This window comes from Channa argus, chromosome 3, assembly GCF_033026475.1.
Source record: "Channa argus isolate prfri chromosome 3, Channa argus male v1.0, whole genome shotgun sequence".
Taxonomy (NCBI): Eukaryota; Metazoa; Chordata; class Actinopteri; order Anabantiformes; family Channidae; genus Channa; species Channa argus.
This window is the reverse complement of record NC_090199.1, coordinates 18,819,383-18,841,183: the sequence shown is the minus strand read 5'-3', so window position 1 is coordinate 18,841,183 and position 21,801 is coordinate 18,819,383. Positions and strand designations below refer to the sequence as shown.

General features: G+C 37.5%; 1 protein-coding gene across 1 annotated transcript; it reads right to left on the bottom strand.

The window, feature by feature from the left end:
- Nucleotides 1–3,498: 3,498 nt before the first annotated feature.
- On the bottom strand, nucleotides 3,499–20,225 carry cygb2 (cytoglobin 2). Its single transcript, XM_067497597.1, has 3 exons — nucleotides 19,542–20,225; nucleotides 11,975–12,206; nucleotides 3,499–8,921 (listed from the first exon to the last, which is right to left on the bottom strand). The coding sequence occupies exons 1-3, from the start codon at nucleotides 19,739–19,741 to the stop codon at nucleotides 8,757–8,759; spliced, it is 597 nt and encodes a 198-aa protein (XP_067353698.1). The 5' UTR covers nucleotides 19,742–20,225; the 3' UTR covers nucleotides 3,499–8,756.
- Between the last annotated feature and the right edge of the window lie 1,576 nt (nucleotides 20,226–21,801).

The following is a 21,801-nucleotide window of genomic DNA, read 5'->3' as shown; positions in this document are numbered from 1 at the left end:
ATCCCTTTGACTTTTCTGTAGACAGAAACAGATTTATGTGCATGTGTCTGTACATTGTCATGATTAAATGATAAGAAGATGTAAATGCATCTTCAAGCTTAAGTAGCTCGTCTTTGGTAACATGTTATTACATTTCTCCTATTTTTGGCCTGAGTAAGTGAGCTGTGGAGGCCTGCAGTTCCCTTCCCAGATGAACCTATAATTAGCCTTGGTGTGTTTTCAGGTCGGTTGGTGCTGATGTGTGCATCCCATAGGATTTGATAAGTCCCTGTTACCAGCGCTCCATGAAAATGACAATGTCTGGCAGTGGGAAAATGTGTCACCATGGTGATAAGTCAGTGTCGACCACGCTGCGCATGGTGGAGAGAGTCACGGGAGAATGACTCTATTTATGGTGTTTTTTACCTGCTTCACCTATTCCTATTACTCAAGCCAGGCAGCAAGACGGTTATACTGATTTTCTGAACAGTTTGTTGACTCCCATAAGCAGCATACATTTTAACCCAAACATTACACAGTGATGTAGTGTAGAAAAGCCTGAAACTGTAACCAATAGTATTACATATTTTGTCTGTGAATGTGAATGGTTTTTAAGAAAACAGAGCAAATTATGTTCAAAATGGCTCCTAAACACTCAGTTCATCTACGAATTATACATACAAATACGCATCTTATTTTCCATTAGATGATAAGATACAGGGTTTGCATAAATTAGTGTATGATTTTGAAAAATGAGTGTCTTCCTGCCTGCACAAACCTCCCACTGGAGCCTTAGATAGAGTCTCGCCTGGAGCATCAAGCAGCGAACAGGCAACCATTAATCATTGATTAAGAACATTTACATCTCATTCCATTTAATTATCTCTTGTTCCTGAAACAGTGGGACTGCCAAGCAGAGTATGTCTGCACCGACTACCTGCAGGCAGGAGATACGTGTGTTGTTAGTTTATCTGGGTCATGTTCACCTTTGGCTCTGACGATTTCAAACAAAGAGAAGAAATTTTAAAACTAGGATTAAAAGCAGGAAACAGACATGCTTATTTAGTCCTGAAAAAGCAAGTTCATTGTGACAAATATAATAAATAGGAAAAAAATCCATTGTCCTCACCCTCAGCTGCTCAGGTCCACAATAACTAAGGGAAGTGGAACAAGTTTCACTAGTTCTCAGATATTTGCAGCAGCTTCATGTGTGTCAAAGAACTTATTTTAAAGTGCTACAGATTTATAAAGCAAAGAATGATTCATTGACAAAATACATTTCTGCTCTGCTGTAACACTATAAGCCATTCACACCTCCTCTGGAAAAGAAGTGCTCATTCTCTAAATCTAAATTTTTGCAATTAGTTTGTTTAAACGGAGGGTGGAAAGTTTTCTTTTTACTACTGCCTTCCAATTATTTACATCTAAACTTTTTATTCGCTGTCATTTTATTATTATTGATTTTATTGATTTATGGTTTTTTTTATATTTTGTCTTGAGAACGTTTAACCTGTAATGCTGACCACACAAGCCTCTGACCTGCTTTTTTACATGCGTGCACTGTATTGCAGGTTACGAAAAAATGACTAACTGTAAACCATATTATGTTGTTTTGATTTATAGTTGATAGGACAAGGGATAAATTTAGGCAATAGCTGTGAGTCAGTGTTTTACTTTTCATTTTTGATGTTTCATAACCTGGACCACATGGTTATTATTACAACCATGACAACAGAGGCTAACACTAACAAAGTACTTATTTTAGCCAAAGGATGTTGTGCTGCTGAAATAAATTCTGCAAGGCTCGGACAAGCTACATACTTTGTAGTGTAATTTGGAAACATATTAATCTGGGCGTGCACCGAATTCAATTCAATTCAATTCAACTTTATTTATATAGCGCCAATTCACAACAAAGTCATCTCAGGGCACTTTACAGAATAAAGTCAAGAATATAAAGATATATAAAGAGAGCCCAACAATTCCCCCTGGAGCAAGCCATAGGCAACAGTGGAGAGGAAAAACTCCCTTTAACGGAAGAAACCTCCAGCAGAACCAGGCTCAGGGTGGACGGCCATCTGCCTCGACCGGTTGGGGTGAGTGGAAAGGGGAGAGAGAAAAGAACAGAGCAACAAAAAGCAACAACAAAACATCGGGCAGATTGGTAGGACCAGTAGCTGCACGCTGGAAGACACACAGCTTCAAAGCCGGGGGACACCTGCAGAAAGGGACAGAGAGAGGGGGACAGAGGAGGACAAAGACAACTACGGGAGAGAACACACAGAGTTAATGACATACAGTGGTGACAATTGCGGGGTGAGAGGAGAGGAGAGATGGTCAAGAGGAGGAAAGGAGCTCAGTGCATTGGGGGTGGGTCCCCCAGCAGTCTAAGCCTATGGCAGTATAACTATAACTAACTATATGCTTTATTAAAAAGGAAGGTTTTAAGCCTAGACTTAAAAGTAGAGAGGGTGTCTGCTTCCCGAATCTGAACTGGTAGCTGGTTCCACAAGAGAGGAGCTTGATAGCTAAAGGCTCTACCTCCCATTCTACTTTTGGAAATTCTGGGAACCAAAAGTAGGCCTGCATTCTGAGAGCGAAGTGGTCTACTGAGATGATATGGTGCTATGAGGTCTTCTATATATATGATGCAATATGATCTATATTAACATAGAGGCAGTTACCCAGCAACTGTTGCTTTCCATCATGTATGATATGAGTGGTAAGGTTACAGCCCCTCCAGTTGCTCTGAGTTATGACACTCCAGTCATCAGATTGATGCTGTTTATCTCAACCACTATAGTATAGTAAAACATCAACACAATCATATGGGAAATAAAATATAATCTTTTTGTAAACATAGAAAAATCCCATGTAATTACACAAACTTTGAAAGAAAACTAACTTCCAAAGATATTTATTCTCTAATCAAAAGATAACAGCATAAAAAGAAGATAATTGCATTCATGATCATTCTCGGTTTCCATAAAATGAGGGAGAAATGTCTAATGCCAACATTTGAAGGCCACAGGGCTGTGAGGTTTTCCCATCAGTAGCAATGTTGGCCCTTAAATATCTAAATGAATACTAAATGAATGTTAATGTAGTTTTTATTTCAATACACAATAAGTGACAAGGGTCCAAATTTTGGTTTAACTTTAACTCTTTTAAGACAGTGCACCAATGTAGTGTGAAGTGGCTCATTTTAGTCTGATCGTTGTTGCAATTTTAATATTTGAGGTGTTGCTTATGCTTTAAGTTTCAAATGTATTTTGAATTTTTTTTCAGATGATGTAACCTCAGTGTAACTGATTTTTAGGTGAGCGCTGACTTGGAACTGCAACAGCCCAATGACTTATCTGTCATCTGTTATTGACTGAAATCAATCACTAGTCTAGTCAGCCTGGAGGTTGACATAAGGACATATTGTTCGTTGTATATAGTGAAAACTTGCATTAAAACCTTGATGTCACATACTTTATAAATTAATCATAAACTGCACACAGGGTGGGACAGTGACAAATTTACAAGTATATTTTATTGATAGACGAAGGTACAAGTCTGTGGTAGGCTGTGCAAACATGCTCAAAACACTACAAAGCCACTGCACTCGCTCCTACCAACCTACATAATGACATATTCATATACAGTTTTCATAGACATAGTGACATAGACTTCTTCTCGTAGTTATATTTAGAAAAATATAAAGTCGTAACTTTTCAACTGATTGACAGGAACATTTCACAACAAAAACACATAGTTTCACATATGCCCTTATTTGCTCAAACTCAATGAATGTGTAAAATGAACTAAATAGCAAAGGAAAGTTTGTCTTGTTCTCAGATTAAAACATTGGGCAGTTTTAAGCAAGATTTTGTTTGTGTGTGGTGTGTGTTTTTTGTGTGGGTGTCAGAGAGAGGGTGGCAGTCTTTTATAGTTTTTTTTTTTACCACTTTTTGCAGTTACACTGAATTTTATATACTGTATATAGTCAAACAAATGCTTTAAATGGTAAATGCTCTGCACTTATATAGCACTTTTCTACCTATTGGTACCCAAAGCACTTTACACTGCTTCTCATTCACCCATTCACGCTCACAATCACACACCGATGCGGGTGAATATTTTTAACGTCTTTAAATCCATTTGAATTTATAATTTTAATATTTGACATAAAAGGAAGACAGAGAGAGAGAGAGAGAAGCGAAGACACTGAGTGACCATGTTTGGGACCAGTCTGTGCATAACTATTTGGTATGTTTATAGTGTAATGAGGAACATGCTGCATAAAGACAAGATGGGACACAAAAGCTGCAGCAGTACATCTTCCCTTTGTGTGTTTGCTTCACACCATGCAGAATTTCATAAACATGATGTCAGGAGAACCTCACAAAAGTATTACAAAAGCTCTAGCTGCTCTAGAGCTTTTGTCAGTGGGACACTGACATCTGCACTCAGGTAAAGGAAAGAACTTGTGTATTGTGTATTGTCATCCAGCTTTACAGCTTTCAGAGTCATTTAAGTTTACACTGAGGTTTGTTGGCGCCTGTGTGTAATTTTACAACTCTCCGGTTTAGCTTCAAAAGGACCTGTTTACCTTTCTGTAAACATCTGCAAGAGTTGGATGTAAACGGACAGTTTATTAAAACTGAGGCAGTGATTAGCTGTGGCCATGGTCGCAATTATTGTTTTAATCACATTATTAGTTATCTCACTAAATCGTGTTACACCAGTTTATTATGAGCCTAAATCCTACCCATTTTTTGCAATATTTCTATTTTATTTACTCATGTTCTTTATGCACACATTGAAATTGTGCACAAAACCAGGGGGATAGACAGTTATTGATGCTTTAATAGTCTACTCTCATAGTGTGATAGGGAACAGGGTCATTACAGGGAGAATGCATTTGAGCAGGGGAACAACATGAAATGAAACTGACGTTGAACAATATGACTTGACATAAGCAGATGTATCTAGTGGCATTTTAACTGTCACTTGTTAATGATTGCATTTAAAGAGCTATTGCAAATGTTATTAGTTCCAGTACTAGTAGAACCCCAATTCCCAAAAATTTGGGAAGATAGAAAACATAGAATAGTAAACATTTGTGTATCATAAAACAAAAACTCTGCCAACAAGGCCCAGGACTGTTTAGCAGCTAGAATCCTGCATCAGATAAGAATGGGACAACATTCCTCTCCTAAAGTTCCAGCAACTGGTCTCCTCACTTCCCAGACAGTTACAGACAGTTGTTAAAAGAAGAGGGGATGCTACACAATGGTAAACATCACCTTCCTTCATTTTTTTAGATGTGTTGCTGCCAACACTTTCAAAACTAGCTAATATTTTCCATGAAATGGTAAAACGTTTCCGTTTTAACATCTGATATGTTGCTTAGGTTCTATTATGAACAAAATATGGGTTGGTGAGATTTGCAACTCATTGCATTCAGTTTTTATTTACAATTTCACATCTTCCCAACGTTTTTGGAATTGGGTTCGTAGTATACAGTGCAAGTTATTTATCAAGGTTATCAAAAGTCAGATTGGCAAAATGGTTTCAGTAAGATGAGATACAAGACAAACCGAGGTTTTAGTGCTTGAAATTTTTATCTAAACAGCAAACACCCATTTTATATCTTTATTAATATTATATTAATATTTAGTCCTCCAGGTTGTTAAATATTCAGAGCATAATGTATAGTTATTACCCTTGGGAAATCACTCATGGTTTTTTAGTTATGACATTTATTCTTGAATGTACAGTAACTGTGCTTAACGGATGTCAATGAAAGCGACAGCTATCAGGTATTATTGTGAATGGCTGCTGTGGTGTGGTGGGTTTCAGACCATCTGTCCAGTCATAATTGTTTTTGCTCTCAGTGGCGCAGTCCTAATGGAGGCAATGGGAAGTTAAAGTAGATGAATGACCAAATGAGGAGGAGAGGAGACTCATTACTTCCTCATTAATGCCAGATGCCGATGCCAAGGGGGGGTCTGATGGGACATGCAGGACATCACTGTAGCAGATGCAAGCTGAAGATTGGATCAAATCTCCACCCTAAACAGATTTGCTGTGTGCGTTTGATAATCAACTGAAGAGAGACTCAATGATATGGCCATGTATAAAGTCTCGGAAGCAAAAACAAAAGGTAAAGTTATGATAGTTTGACAGTATGCAGCATGTTTGAGAAGGAACAGAGCACATAGTATATCTACAGTTGTGGAGAAACCATATTATTTAATGTTAAGCTTCCACATTTGACTCTTCCCTTTTTTCAAATGTGAAAAAATATCCAGAGTATTGTTCACCTCATGCATTGAATGTAATTGTATGCATTTGGGTGTCACTTACTATGTGGGATTGGTCCCAAATAAACTGACTGATAGGACATCTAAAGCCAGTGTCTTTTATAAACCTCCAGTGGGTTTCTAGTGCACTTAATGAAGCGCTTCATTCAGCATGTCTCACTGATGGGGTTTTAAAGAAGTAAACTAAGCGACAGTCCTGTAAATATTATTGTACAGGAGGTCTTTTAGATGCCTGTGTGTGAATGTGAACATGTGTGGCTGTTGATTGTGTCCACCTGCTGATATTTTCCATCACACATCACAATGTTAGTGTGTTTGTGTTAAGAAAATTGGCAAGAAAAAAACTGGCAAACTCCAGGCATTGTTGCTGTAGTCCAAGACTTTCAGCCAAGAAAAAACAGCCCTCTATAACACGTCAACAGATCAACGTGCCACTGAGTTGTAAACAAAAGCCGAAGAGTATGCACACTTGCCCACTGTACACTTATACAAACACCTCGGTAAAGTTAAACAATACATTAAGAGCACGCAATGCATCAATAGAGAAAGAAGGGGACTCTGCTCCCCTAAACATGAGGATATACTGTAGTAGGACACAAAGAGAATATATTAACAGTCAGCAGCTACATGGTCCCGTAGCCAAGGCTTCAACAACTAACTGCCCTCCTCTCAGAGCTTAAAAAATCATACCTTGCCTAAACATTTCTGTATTTCTCCTTTACATTGTCATGAGGTCTAAGTGCAGGTTTCCAAACAAAGGAACTTTGTAAAGTGATAATCCGCAGCCTTTTCATAATTAAATGTGTGTCTAACCTCATCAACAGGTCAGGCCTGTAAAGCTTTGGATTTCTCAGAGTTTAATGAAATTAAGATGAAGGTGTCATTGCCTTGACAGCTATAGTTTATCTGCTCAAACATCAGCTGCATAACTACCTCACCACATCCAGCAGTGACCTTGTCTTATTGCTCCAGCTACGGAGAATATCATCATTGTAACATGTTATAGTTACTTTAAAGGGGCAAATGTAAAGGGGACAGAGGTTATTTTAGCAGGCATTACTAATTTGGAAAGCTCCTTAATACCTCCTCTAATGGCTACTTAATATATCTAAGGGTTGATTATATTCTTCATTTATTAAGTTGTTTATATCAGATTTATTGATATACCTGTGATAATTCAAGTATGTTGTGAAGCTTAAAACTGTCAAGTTTATCCTTACCCACGGTAATGTAAAATACAATGTACTTGCTGATTTTGATCAGTGTCATATAGATAAACATAACAATTAAATTGGATACTATTTTTCCAGTACTGGAGTCTGGAGTTTTGTTGGGATATCATGTACATAGATTTTAATATAAACTGATTTTTTTCCTGCCAAATATATCTGTTTTTGTTAGTTTTAAACTAAAAGATTAGTTCAACCCTATTGCCCCTTCCCAATCTTCATCAACTTTGGGGACTATTACATACGTAGTGAGGTCAACTACTTTCAGGGTGTCAGAAAAGATAATAGAACATTTAATACATTCAATAGAACATGAGTAAATGGCCTTTAGTCCACCACAACTGTTTCTCTGCTTTGTTTAGAACAGACCAGAAAGACACCCAGTGTATAGATACCCTTTAAAAAACTACCATTCTTTTGCATAATATACCCTTTTTCTTACATTTATATCAGTACTATCAATCATACTACTCCCTACCAAAGTATGAAGGCTAATTAGCTTTCCTCCACTATACACACAGTAAAAAAATCAATTTATTTCCACCTCGTCTACATGGATAATTTAGTTTCACCCTCTATCTTTTATCATGGCGCTACATACTTTTTTACTAACGCTGCTTTTTTAAATCTGTAATCAAGGAACAATTGTTTTAAACATAACTAGGAACTTTTATTGGCAAATCTACCACCAATATTACTGTAAACCAAATATATGTTGACTAAAAAGCTTTACAGGCCTAACAACGATAACTAGTTAACTAAAGTGAATGAATCAGTAATAAAATCTTACAGTTTGTTAAAGCTTTTGGATTTGGTTGGCTGAGTATTTAGCAGAATTATGCTATAGAGGAATTTATGCATTTCTGGAATCATTTTGTCTGCAACAAACAGTAGAAGAACTGGATAGTTAGCATTATCAATGACAGCCTCGGTGACCAGGACACTACAAATCCAGATGAGCTAAAATGTCTGTTAAAAAAGTAAAACGATGCGTGGTTACATCATTTGGTGTCCAAATGATCTTTGTGAATGTGCAGTCTAGAAATACTGCAACAATAAAAGCAACAAAGTAAAATTGAAAGTTGTGCAGATTATCACATTAATTTTATCCATGTCTGTGAAACTTTGAATTTCAACTTGTCTTCTGACATTTTACATTATCACAACCACATTTTTCTTTTCCATTTAATTAAGTCCACTAGAAGCTCCTTTACCATCTCTTCTCCCTAACTCTTCACACAGCTGAGCTGGAGACCTGGAGCCAGCCCACCTCTGTGTAGGCCCCTGTCACGTGCCAATACACTGCCCCAAACAGTTTGGTCCACACAACCTGCACCTCGGCCGTAAAGAATTCTGGGAAATCTTCAGACAACACCTCTAGCATTACGCCGCTCAGGATCTGAGAAGAAAGGGAGAGAAAGTAAGTTGATTAATAGGAAAAAAGAGATGACTTGCATGAGTAAAAGAAAGAGTGGGAATATGTGGTTTACAAGATAATGGCAGGTGGAGGGAAGAGAGAATAATGCAAAGAAACTGTATTCTGTAGGTAAAAAGAGAGGCAATGGGAAAAGGGGAAGGCCATTCATGGTAGAAATGGTTGAGGCAGGTGTGAACTGAAAATGATAGTATACTATGAAAGAGGTGGGAGGACAAGCTATACAAAGGGAACAAAAATGACAAAGAGGAGAGAAAAGTAGATATGAAAATAAAGGGTGAAAGGTTAATTTAAATGTGGTAGATGAGCAATGATGTTAGAGCTACAGAAATAAAATATACTCTATCAAAACTGGGGATGCCCTCAGCCTCACTTTTGTGTGCCAATAAAACTGGTAAAAGCAAACATAAAAATTATTAACTCTGCATATTAGCAAAAAAGTTCTCAACACAATATAACACTTAATAACACCGACAGCTATATCATGGAGATTATTATGAGATTATGAGAGTTATTATGTGACTAAAATATCCACTCAGTGTATATATCGCAATGAAAACCAAGCAGCTCTATTCATCTTTAAGAAGACCACAGTACAGTATATGGCTGAAAGAGTTCTCTGGCCATGTACAGCAACCACAGTGTCCTGGGTTTGAGGCCAGATGGGGACCTTTGCTTTGTCTCCTATGTTTCCTGTCAGTCTCCCTACTAGCACAACAAATAAATAACAAAATCTTGCTATTACCAATTTAAATAACAATGTGAAGTCACAGTGTGAAAAGGGAGTCAATCATAGCGATGGACCTACGGAGAATTGATACCCAAATCTACAGCTCTTCCCTGCTTAACAAATTAAAAGAGTTTAGCTCATTGTTTAGATGTTCGACCCACTCAGCTGTGCTGTTTTGGTTCACTTTCAATAATCACACTGTGTTGTCTTTGTCTGTCGCATGCAGCTAATTCCATCAACTTTAAAATTATACACTATCCAGTCAGCATCAACCAGTTAGTGAATGTAGGAGATATCAGTAGTTGGTAGAGACCAAAAAGAGAGGTATGGTAACAACTGAACTTTCTGGAAATATGACTCCAAACCATACATTATAGTAATAAGGTATTTGCTATAAAAAAAAATTGAAAATGATATGTTAGTGTCAGTTAGCTGGCCAGATTACAAGTATAAAGCTAAAAAATGCAACTATATTCCCAATTAACCAACCAGATGTTTATTTTGTTTTATTAGAAAGAAAGAAAAGAAATGAATCCTTACGTTTTAGGAGCTTCAAACAACATTTATTTTTGTGATAAACCACCACAAATGGTCCATTATTCAGAAAACAAGTTTCTTGATTAATATCAGTTTTCATTTCAGAACTAACAATAACATCATAACATAGGACATGAAAAACGTACTGAATATAGACTTAAAGGGGTTACCCTGAGAAAATGTACTATGTTAACTATGTGAGACCGATCTGTTTAAGGATTTATTCATAAAATATCAATTAAATCAGAAGATTATTCTAAAGGCAAGAGGAAGTCCATGGAAGGATGCTCAAATGGTGGATTTGTGTTCTCTTCACAGCTGCATTTATGAACCAACAAGAGAAGACATTCAAAAGACTTGAGGAGGGGAAGCATATGCTTCTCTCTTCATCTGATTGAAGAGGGAAGCATATTGAAATTATGCAACCATATGGTTTAAATTAAACATTGGATCTCTTGTTGATATTATCCTCATTCTATCTTTCACTATCCATTGGTTATTAGTTCCGCTAGTTTTGGAAATGGCAGAACCCTAAAATGACATTAACAGGAATTAATATTAATACCTCTATAAATTATTTTTATGTTTTTTATAACTGGCTGACATATGATACTCTTTCTTTATCATATGTAATCTTAAAATGTATATATACTATTGATTTCCTACTGTTCCAGGGTCACTGTAGGTGTTCGTTGTGATTCTATGGAAACACAAGAGCAAATGAGAAATAGAACTGTTTGGCCTAAGTAAATTTAAATAGGCAGAGGAATCCCCTGTGATATTAGATTGCTAATGAGAACACTCTCACAGTGCAAGTGAAGTATTTTCATAATTTAAGGGACTGCTGAACCAAGAAAATAGTTCCACTGTGATGCTCATCAAGTCTAGTTTGTTTTACAAACACACTGATCAAGTATCCTAAGCTACTTATCTCTTTTCAGTTAAACAGCACCACTGTGACAATCTAATGTAAGAGTTTATTTGTTGTAAATTGTAATAGTTACTTATTTCAATTAGTTAACCTTTTTCAAAATATGAGTACTAGTTTTATAACAAAAACTTTATTGCAGGGTCAAGAAAATGATTAACTTATTGTTTTGAGTTATCTTAAAACAAGTAGCAGCAAAAGAGCCAATAACATTATTACACCAGTGACTAGCATCAATGCCCAAACTATGCCCAGTCTGCAATACTGGCAAGCAAATATCAGCAGGATCCAAGCATGCTGGCACAATTTGCACCTGTCAGTGATGTATGTTTTAAACTGTTGTGAGGCTGATCAGAGTAATTACAGCTAATTGTTACAAAACCATTACTAAAGGGAAAGTTAATGAAACTGAAAGTCATTCATTTAGAAAATATGTCTGATGCACTAATGTCACACGAGTAACAATTAGTTGGTCTTTGTAAGACTATTGGTTCGCCTGGTTTTAACAAGTAAATCTCACAGCTGTTCATGTAACTGTGAACTTCAACTTAAATGAATTTTAAGTTAACAGTAATTGTGTGTAGTATATGTTCTATGTGAAAGGCACATTTAAGGTGAATTATTAAGTACTATAGGAAGTATACAGATTTCTTGAGTTATTTAAACTACAGTGTACATTACATCAAATCAGCATTTGTTAGTTCAAAATACATTTCCTATTTCATTCCTTTTGCATGTTGCTTAAATAAGTTTAATTATCAGGACTTATAGTGTTGGCAGCAATTAAAAGGTGTTTTTAGTATAACAGAGTGGATAATTTACCTTGAAGTACATTGGTTCCACCTTGTGCTTGATAGCATGAGCCTTTCCCACCAAGGCCAGCACTGACGACACCTTCTCTGGGTCATGAAGGTTCTCCACTACAGTATTGATGGCGTTCATCACCCTTCGGGCGTGGTGGCGAAGTTGGCTGCTTCGTTCCATCTCCTCAGGATCCTCCATGTCCTGGAACTGGCTGAAGTACTGTTTGGCTGATGGGAAGTTCACAAAGAACCTACAGTTGTGAAAGTCAGACAAAAAAAAGACAAGTTGTTGTTTTGTCACACAACAGTAGGTGGATGTTAGATTACATTGGTTCAGACATGGCTGGCCTTGATGTTTTGCACTGCCATGAAAGTTGATACAGATATTTATTTTTCCTTTCCATTTATTGTAATTTTGGGGATACCATGAAATTTCATCCAGCACCATCAAAGATTTTCAGTTTATCACATCCTTATAAAAAGAAAAACTATTATACCCATTTTGGGTTTGAGTCATTAATTAGCTGATAAATCATGTTTTTGATTCACAAACGTTATGTAATGAGTAGATGCCATTTATTGTCTGTTTTAATCTCTGTGTGCGAACAATAACAGGAATTTGGGAAAATCAGTGTTTTTTCCTTTAAAGGGCCACTACATGCTGTTATTCTTGTTATATGTTTAGTCACAAAGCATACAGTGGAGATATCAGACAGACATGCACATATTTTACCAGTAGCTTCTTCTTTTGTCTGACAAACTAGAAAAAATAAAACACACTTGAAATTACAGGTGTAAAATGCACAGCTAGTTCGATTTACATAAACACAAACACAAACACCAAATCATTGTGGACTTGGCTATATACTTTTTTCCTTCATTAGATGGCAGTATAAAAAATGCTAACAGAGGAAGCTAAATGAGCAGAAGGAAACTGCTCCTGTTGTGTATAATTTTTTGGATATATATATATTTCACAATGAATATAAGAAACGCAAGCTTTAAAATCCTAAAAACAGACAGCAAAGGGAGCTTTGATTTAAGGGCAAAAAAGATTATATGGACAGTACAGATGCTGTATCTTTACTTAAAATTGTTATTTATAACATGAGAGCTTTGACATCTACTAGGTTTAACTGTGACAAATCCTACTGGAATCTCTAAATGAATTCAACAAAATCTATTCTTTTTAAATTTACACAGGGCTTCAAAGTTACTGTGTTTTCTATTTTGTCACTTTACAGATGATTACTAAAGGCATTTACTATAAGAGCATGATATACATTTTTCATCTTTTTATTATTAGATTGTTTTTCTTGTTGTTTCATATTTTGTAGCTTTTCAATGTCTGCACTGTGTGTAATCCATCTCTGCCTGCCAGAAACCTTTCCAGTGCAGAAGCACTGATGAGATCCTGATAGTTAAGATTGATCAGACCCCTTTCAGTGTAATTGGATGCAGGTGTGCCGAAAAGTGGTGTTTAATTTCCATGCGTGTCTGGTGCTGCAAGTGAATTAGCCTGAAGTACACCTATTGAAGGCACAGTATTAAGCATATTAAAAGGCTGTACAATCATTATTTTGCTTTGCGATGTCATAGTCACATAAAAATATAGTTTATTTACTGACATTTATATAAGCTATAGTAGATGGCTGATTACTTTCTTGGATGGATTTAATCAAATTAGGGTTTAATTCATTAGTGCTGTTGAGATCAGTGCACAATAAATTATATTTGATCTTTCTCTATTCATATTAAACCTTGTGATGCTAAACCCCATATCTTAATGTAATAACCTGAAGTTTAGACTTTTGACATATTTGTAGTGTTTTTACTACTTACCACTGCCACTGCTGGGGCTGATCCTTGGGGCAGATTGTTATTACTTTTGCAGTTTTTACTTCAAAACAAATCCTTGGACAACTTCTAATTTTCCCTTATGATGGTTGTAAAAAAAGGGGGTACGATTCCCCAAATTTCACAACATAGCAGTCTAATCATTTGGAGTAAAGAGTAGACATCTGGAATGTGTAGCTTAAATTTAAACCTAAATTAATTTTGCTTAAAACATAGCACAATAAATAATAATACACATAATCAGGCCTGTCATGTAATTAGAAATATAAGAAACATTTTCAGCTCTTGTTTTATCAGGTAAAATATGTGGTACTTTCAAAGTTTAACTTTGAAGCATTTTGAACATTTCAAAAGACATTGTCTGATGTGGAAGGAAATAGAATTAATCTGAGATATGTCTGCACCATGTTCAAGCTCTGCCCAGAGCAAACAGAGAGTTCTTTTAGGTGCAGATGTAGTAAATTCCATTCTTGAACCACCCTGGTAGATCTAAGTGAAGGGAAGAGAAACAACGAAAATGTAAACCATCTTGTGGGATTCTAGTTACTTAGATTTGTTTTGATTCAGGGGTTCAGCAGTTTTTACAGCCGACTGCAAGCTCACAGCAGCTCAGAGAAAGAGGAAGTTCATGCCAAAGAAATAAATCTTCTACAGGCTTAGCTCAAGGGAGTTATAAGACATTTGACAGATAAAACTATGCAGGCTATAGTTAACACAGATCTGCGGAAACTTAAAGACAGGCAAACACTTACTGAAAAACCGATGTATTTACATCTGCACAGATCTATGTATGCTCTCACCCACTTCAAACCTTGTTTGTGCTTCTGCTAACTAGAATTGCTAGTGCAGATATTTCCCAAATGGAGTTTGACCCTGAGCAGCACTGCTATAATACTTAATAGTTCATCCACATCCCCTAGATCCTATGTCATGCCAAGCCTACAGAGGCTCAGTGTGGCTCTAGCAATTCTAGTTTGGCTCTACCAGCTGTCATGATACATATGCACATCGTTCCTTTGTGACAGTACAATGGTACAGAGCCCTTGTTTTACTTAGACAAACATGAAAGTAACCTGCAAGGCTTTAGAAACACTGGGCGCTCAGATGCTTTGTCTGAAAAAGAAAAATAATTCTTCTTTTTGTTCCTGTCCCTGTGTTAGAATGATAAATGTCAAACCCCCTGTTGCCTGGGCAAGGTTTTACAGTATAATAAACGAAAATATGCAACAGGCACATTACCCTTCACAGGTGAAACTGCGTGGGTTTAATGTTATGGCTGATTGGTGTATGACCAAAGGAAATGTGGAAAATTAAATTAAACAATTTCCTTAGACACTGTACAGTAGTTGTATCCAGCATACACTATGTTACCAGTTTTACAATTTACATTTGGAGGATAACTAGAAGTAGGTATTGGTCATTTACATCCAATAGCTGTTGAGAAATCCACAAATGTTACCCTCATGCTGGGGCTACAAGAAACCCCAAGAGATTACCTCAGCCATAGGTATAATCTAGGAATCAGGATTATCTGAACCAAATGTTGTACTATTTCATTCAGCAGGTGTTGACGTATTCTACAGAGCAAGTTAAAATGTTGATCTGGTAGAAACAACTGACAAAAAGTCACACAGTCTTATAACTTAGTGGGATTCAGTCTCTGGGAAACATGGCTGTCTCTACAGCATGCCATGAAAGTCCACCCAACAGCTGTGAAGATATTTCAGTCTCAATCTAATTGGCTGACCAACCAAGTGACCGATTTTCTCACCTCTATGGCCCTGCCGCTGGGCATCACAGTGACTATTTGATTTTCAATATGTTTCAAAACAGCAATCTGACATGTTCATTGAAGCATAGTGAGAAACATTTTGTCCATGTGTGAGGGAGGACTGGTATTTAGTACTTTGGAAAGCGCCGAACACATTCTTTCATCTGTCTCTGCATTTAAATGAAGTAATCAAAGCCAAGGCAGCAATAATAATGGAGTGAGATAAGTGCTTTAATTAAAGTTAGAAAGAGTGTTAGAGTTGCAAGAACAACCCCGAGCAACACCATTGGTACTTTGAGGACATATTTTTCACATGGCTAAGGTCTATGGTTGTGTCTGAAATTACCCCCTACTCACTATATTGTGGATTAACAATTATTTGGTAGTGTCTGAATGTTGAGTGTCTAAATTATCCACTATATATAGTAGTGCACTTAAAGTATCCTACAATGCAACACTACAATTAGTGGAAATGGTGTGTACACTAATTTCTCCTAACAATTAAACATTGAAATAATCCCAGTTTTAGACCCTTCACCAATAGAAAACATGTGGTACATTATAGAAAAGAAGATCTGGCAACCAAGGCCCAGGATTGTTGAGAAGCTAGAATCCTGCATCAGACAAGAATGGGAAAACATTCCTCTGCTAAACATTTACTAGTGCTATCGTCTATTTTCTTCATGCATCCAAGCAGATAGATCGACATGCAAATGCAAATCTGTGTTCTCAAGATGGTTGTTGTGCCCTGATCTTAAAAATAGGTTCTCAACAAGCAAGACCCTGACCCAATGGTAGCCTCAGGCCACACAACTGAGAAACTCAACTGTAATTATAATTGTAGCATTCAAGTCTAATATGAGGCAAAAATGCAAATCCTCAATTTTATATGAATGTAAACTAAATATGTTTGGATTTTGGACAAGCAATCAGACAAAAGCAATCTGCTGGCATAGCATTACATGTATTGTGATGTGGACCCTTTTCCTTATGTTCAGTAATAAGGAAAAGGGAGACATGATAGACATGATAATGACATCGAGCTTCTTTTCTAACTTCCCACCAGAAGACTTTGATTTGTTGTCTGGTGGGAAGTTGGAAAAGAAGATCGATGTCATTATCATGTCTGCATGGTTTGTACCAAGTGACAGACAACAATCCATTACCTTAGCATAAAAGCCTGCCTCTGTGTAATGGTAACAACCCCCCCCCCCCCCACCGGCTACTAGCAGCTCTCACAACTGCCTAGAGTACCGTTAACCCAAGTTAGTTGTTTCCTCTTGTTTCCCGTTGTCAGCTAAGCTAAAAAGTTGCATTCAGTAATCTCATTTTTGAAGAACAGACATAGCAAACTTGCCAAAACATTTAACTATTCATTAAACAACTCTAAAAGTTTTTGGGAAAACTTCACAAAACACAACAACATTCCTGGTTTAGTATTTGGGAATAGTATTATATATGAATAAAGCCTTTAAAAGTGATTGTCTGTCTAGTACACTGTTAACAGATGCTTTCAGTTGATTCTTAAATGACAAGTCTGCAAAACAAATTCTTGGATGTTATATGCTTGGCAGAGTTGGTGTAATTGATTTGACAGTCATCATGACTAATTGAGAAATAAAAGGTAAGAAGAATGGCATCTTTTCATCAAGGGGGAAAAAATTGGTTAAATTAGGGAAATAAATAAACATAAAGAATTAAAAAAAAGAGAAAACAAGTAGTAGTGAGGCATGGAGGGGAGACATTTGCCCTCTGTCATCCAAAGTGCACCTTCCACTCTCTTCCGCAATGGATTCTCATCACCCCAAACTAAAAATCAGTTAGTCTCACTCACAGTCTCCTTGGTCATGACTGGGTGCCGATTTTAACAAGCCCTTAAGGGCTTTCACAGTGTGACAGAGACAGTTTAGCTAGGGACATTCAAATTAATCTGATGGTTCTGCTCTGATATATAAAAAACCTGAGGAGAAACAAAAACTCACAGTCAGACCGTGTTACATGAAAGTGGACTGCAGTTAAGCTTCACAGAGATTTATGCCTGTTCAAGATTAGGGTCTTGGAAAAAATGTTGGATTCTATGTTTATGGATACATTTTGACAACTTAAGACGACAGTGGCAATGACAGAGAAAGAGTCACGAATAATAAAAAAAACAAGACGCTTACAGATTATTCAAAGATGCAGATTTATAAGACATAAACTCTCTTCTCTACATAAATTTAAGCTAAGATTAATGTAAATGCATGAGAAACAAATTTCACTATCTCAAAGATGTTGTGTCTTGTCAGTGTGACAAGAATGTGGAAAGTGATGTTCCTTCCTTAACTGCACTTGTCACAGCTAAATTACTGTATTAGAGAGAGGTTAAGGGATTGTGTCTGTGTGTGTGTGTGTGTGTGTGTGTGTGTGTGTGTGTGTGTGTGTGTGTGTGTGTGTGTGTGCGTGTGTGTGCAAGCATGTGCATGTGGCCTATGCAAAGTGCAGCCTCCATTATTCTTATCACTGGGATTCCAGTTATGATGTTCATTCCTTCCCTTCACAACTCAGTTATTGACAAGAAGTAAAGGGAAAGGGTGCAGAACCCAGTGTGTGTATCTGCGTGACTGTGTGTGGCCTATGTGGCTAAACAAGGGCAGCCGTTGTTATTCTTATTCTATATGTCATTATCTGGCACGTTTTGATGCCAAGACAGATATGTTCAGATTTAAGGCCCAATGCTCAAAATTGTTTATGTTGATGGTTAAAATTCATGTTTGTAAGTGTATACAGCTCTGCATGCTTAAATTAACTAAAATGTGAACAATGAAGGTACAATACAATGTTATTTGTGCAAAAGGAGAATGGAGTTTCCTCATAACTGTTCAGTTAACAATGTTCTTTTAAATTTTGCTGGAACAGAAGTTCCTCCATTATTGTTCAACAAATGTGAAACCTTTATCAATACTCCATTTAGCGCTATCTCTGTTGTTTCTCTGCTCCATGTTTCTCTTTACTAGACAGTGACATACTGAAACCTGACACTGAATAATGACACACAGTTTTCGCACACTTCTGCACACAGAAGTCAGGCATAAAAAAAATCCGATCTGACCATCTTGACAGCAGCCACAATGTCAGAGATAAAAATAAAACCACATACAAAAGTGGCCTAGGTCTGATTGGATAAAAATCCTTTCGTTGGAGAAAGGAGAAAAGCTAAACTACTGACAGTAGATATTATATTTCATATTCCATATTATTTAATACGGTGTTTTTGGCATGTAATTTCAAACACAACAGTAGGTTTGCTAAGAATGTCAATTAATCATCAGACCCATGGCCATAGGTCAAATGATTGTGCCAACTTAATATAATAAATGTATATTTTTACCAGAGGTAATGGATCCAATTCTCATAATAAAAATAAAATAATTCCTTAAACCCTGTGCAGATGTGAGGCTGTGAAGCAGTCAGTTCTCTCAGAAGCTACAGAAATCTTCATCATTAAAAGAATGTTGTGTGACTTTTCTCTCATTGTTGTAACATTAAAAATTTGCTTGGTTATAGTGAGGGGTCTTTTGCTGAAAATACCTTGCTCACTTTCCTTTCACGTTGCTTTTTTTAATGCAAAAAAAGGAATTATTCAGAAACCAAGGGAGGCCAACAACAGAGGACCAATAAGAGCAAAGATTTTCAACCACTATTTATAAAAGATGCACTAAATAGTAATGTGATCACAAAGAATAATTACTGACATCATAATTAATAGAAAGGGACAGAATCGCTGTAAGGAAAATTATAAATCCAGACAAAGTTACAGCAGCAGGCAAACTGAACTGATAGTGTTAGATCAACACACAGCCATAAACTTGCAGCATATTTATCACTAAAGATGTCAACTGATCTCTTGTTCTTAAGTTCACTCATGCTGAGTGACTCATGCTGAAATTCTCAGCTTTCATCTCCTGACAAAACTTACCTTATGAGCACTGACACCCCCACATCCTCGCAGTTCTTGTAGACGTGTCCCCATGTATCCTGGATGATCTCCCTCTCGGTGTCGGACAGCGGCTCGGCACGCTCCGGACGATCTTCACACTCCACCTCTCCTCTCCGAACTCCAAGCAGCTGAGGGGGTGGAGGTGGCGAAGGCGGTGGCGGAGATTCCCTGCGAGACATCCTCGTGCGGCGCAGCAGCCCGGAGGCTCCCAGCAGGGCGCGGGGGAGGTAGGGAGCGAGGGAGGGGGGGAGGGAGACGGATAGCTGAGACCCCACGGCGGGAGATGGGAGAGGAGAGTCGGAAGGAGAAGAAGAGCAGAGTGGAGGAAAAAGGGGGATGAGGATGGAAGAAGGAGAAAAGGTAGCAGGCAGCGCCAAAACCCAAAAAACAATAAGGAAAAATGGAGCCCTCTGCCACCCACCAAGCTCTCACTCCAAACTCTCCCTCACTCCCCTACAACTAAAAGTTATTTTTCACTGTTTTGCCCCCTCTCTGTCATCCCACTCCACCTACTTTCACCTCTCTCTTTCTCCTTCTCTCCCCCAGAGAAAGATGCTGTTGTTCCTTCGTCACTTCTACTACCCCTCTCTCTGATCCTCTCACTCCGTTGGAGGAGATGAGGCGTTTGGAGGCTGTGGAGTGTGTGTTGTGAGGAGCTGATGGAGAGCAGGATGGGGAAAAAACAGAGAGGGAGAGAGAGAGAGAAAGGGGGTGGGGAAATCTGGTGATAAAGAGAGAGAGACAGAGAGGGGAGAGAGAGAACGTTAAGGTTCTTTGACAACATCCCTACACTGTCTCTATGAATGTCTGAGTGCACATACAGACACATTTGGTACAGGAATGCACAGTATTGGAAAAAAATTTCATTGCAATATATTTTTCTTGCAATTTGTAATGTGATATTAAAAAAACAAAAAGATGTCCACCAGATAATAGCTCTGTTAGGAAAAAATATTAATGACTGGGTTGACACATACAGTTACTGAACAACTCTCTACTGAGTAGGGATGAGGGGGAGCTGGTGGCTGACCAGAGTGTGGGGATGCACATCTAGTGAACAAAGCATGCATGCCATGCACTAGCAACAAACTCCATGTTTCCCAAAACCCCTATATAAGAGTAGATTATATCAGACTTCTCCTGTAAATTAATTGTGGATATTTAGAAGTGTGTCAAGCTGATCAAAAGGTGTTCCCTTAACTGTTAAATTGAGTTAAAGTGCATTAATGGACACATCGCAATGACAATGCTGAAACAATATATAGAGAATGTGAAGTTACGCCCCACAGTGTTAATGCTTATAACGTGGACGTCATCTTGTGCTTTATGCAGTATCTTTATCTGTGCCTGCTTTGTGTTACTAATTCTGCCCAAATGCAAGTTAACCACAAATGAAAGACATATACAGTCATTCATCCTACCTAATTGATGATTTTAGCTCTATGCATTTCTATTTGGCAATAACCACCCCACCCCCTACAAATGATTAGTTTATGTCAATGTTTACTTTCTTTTAGTTGCCAGGCTATACATTCACAGATAGAGTATCCAAAAGTAAATGATATTAATATGCATTTCTCCACTATGAAAAGGATCACAGAACCTACAACTCATGGCATGTGGCTTGATAAGAATTGTAAATAACACATGGAGAACCTTACTGGCAAACCATAAGAGAAGGGTATGATTTGCACAGAAACAGAAGCAGCTGCACTCAGCCAGCTGTAACTGTTTTTCTCTTAGGTCTGGATTATGGGGATGTCAAATACCCACATGCAGCTGCCTCTACTCCAAAGCCCCTGGGTTTCACTTACTACTTTGCTTTCAGGTTCATTCCTGTTGATAATTAGACTCATCACTGATTTCTACAGTATATCATACAGTTGACCTTCCCTGTCTGAGAAATGTAATAACTGGTACAGATACAATATTGTGGGATAATTGCTTTCTTATATCTATCTCATCTTTGGTGCTGTGGCCCAAAATTACCCGCTCCAGTGACTGGTTTGATGCATCAGGAGCTCTGAACCAGAACTGATCTAGGAAAGGCGGCTTCTGCTGCTGATGGAATAACACACCGTGTCACCCAAAAACTGAGTTCCACGCTTCTGTTACTTCACCAACATGTTCAGCTTTACCTGCCTGTGAATACTTTCATAGAATGTGTTCTTGTTCTGCAAATATCTGTTTTCTTAATAACTCAAACATTTCTGGTTTGTTTCAGTTGTTAAACTGTTTA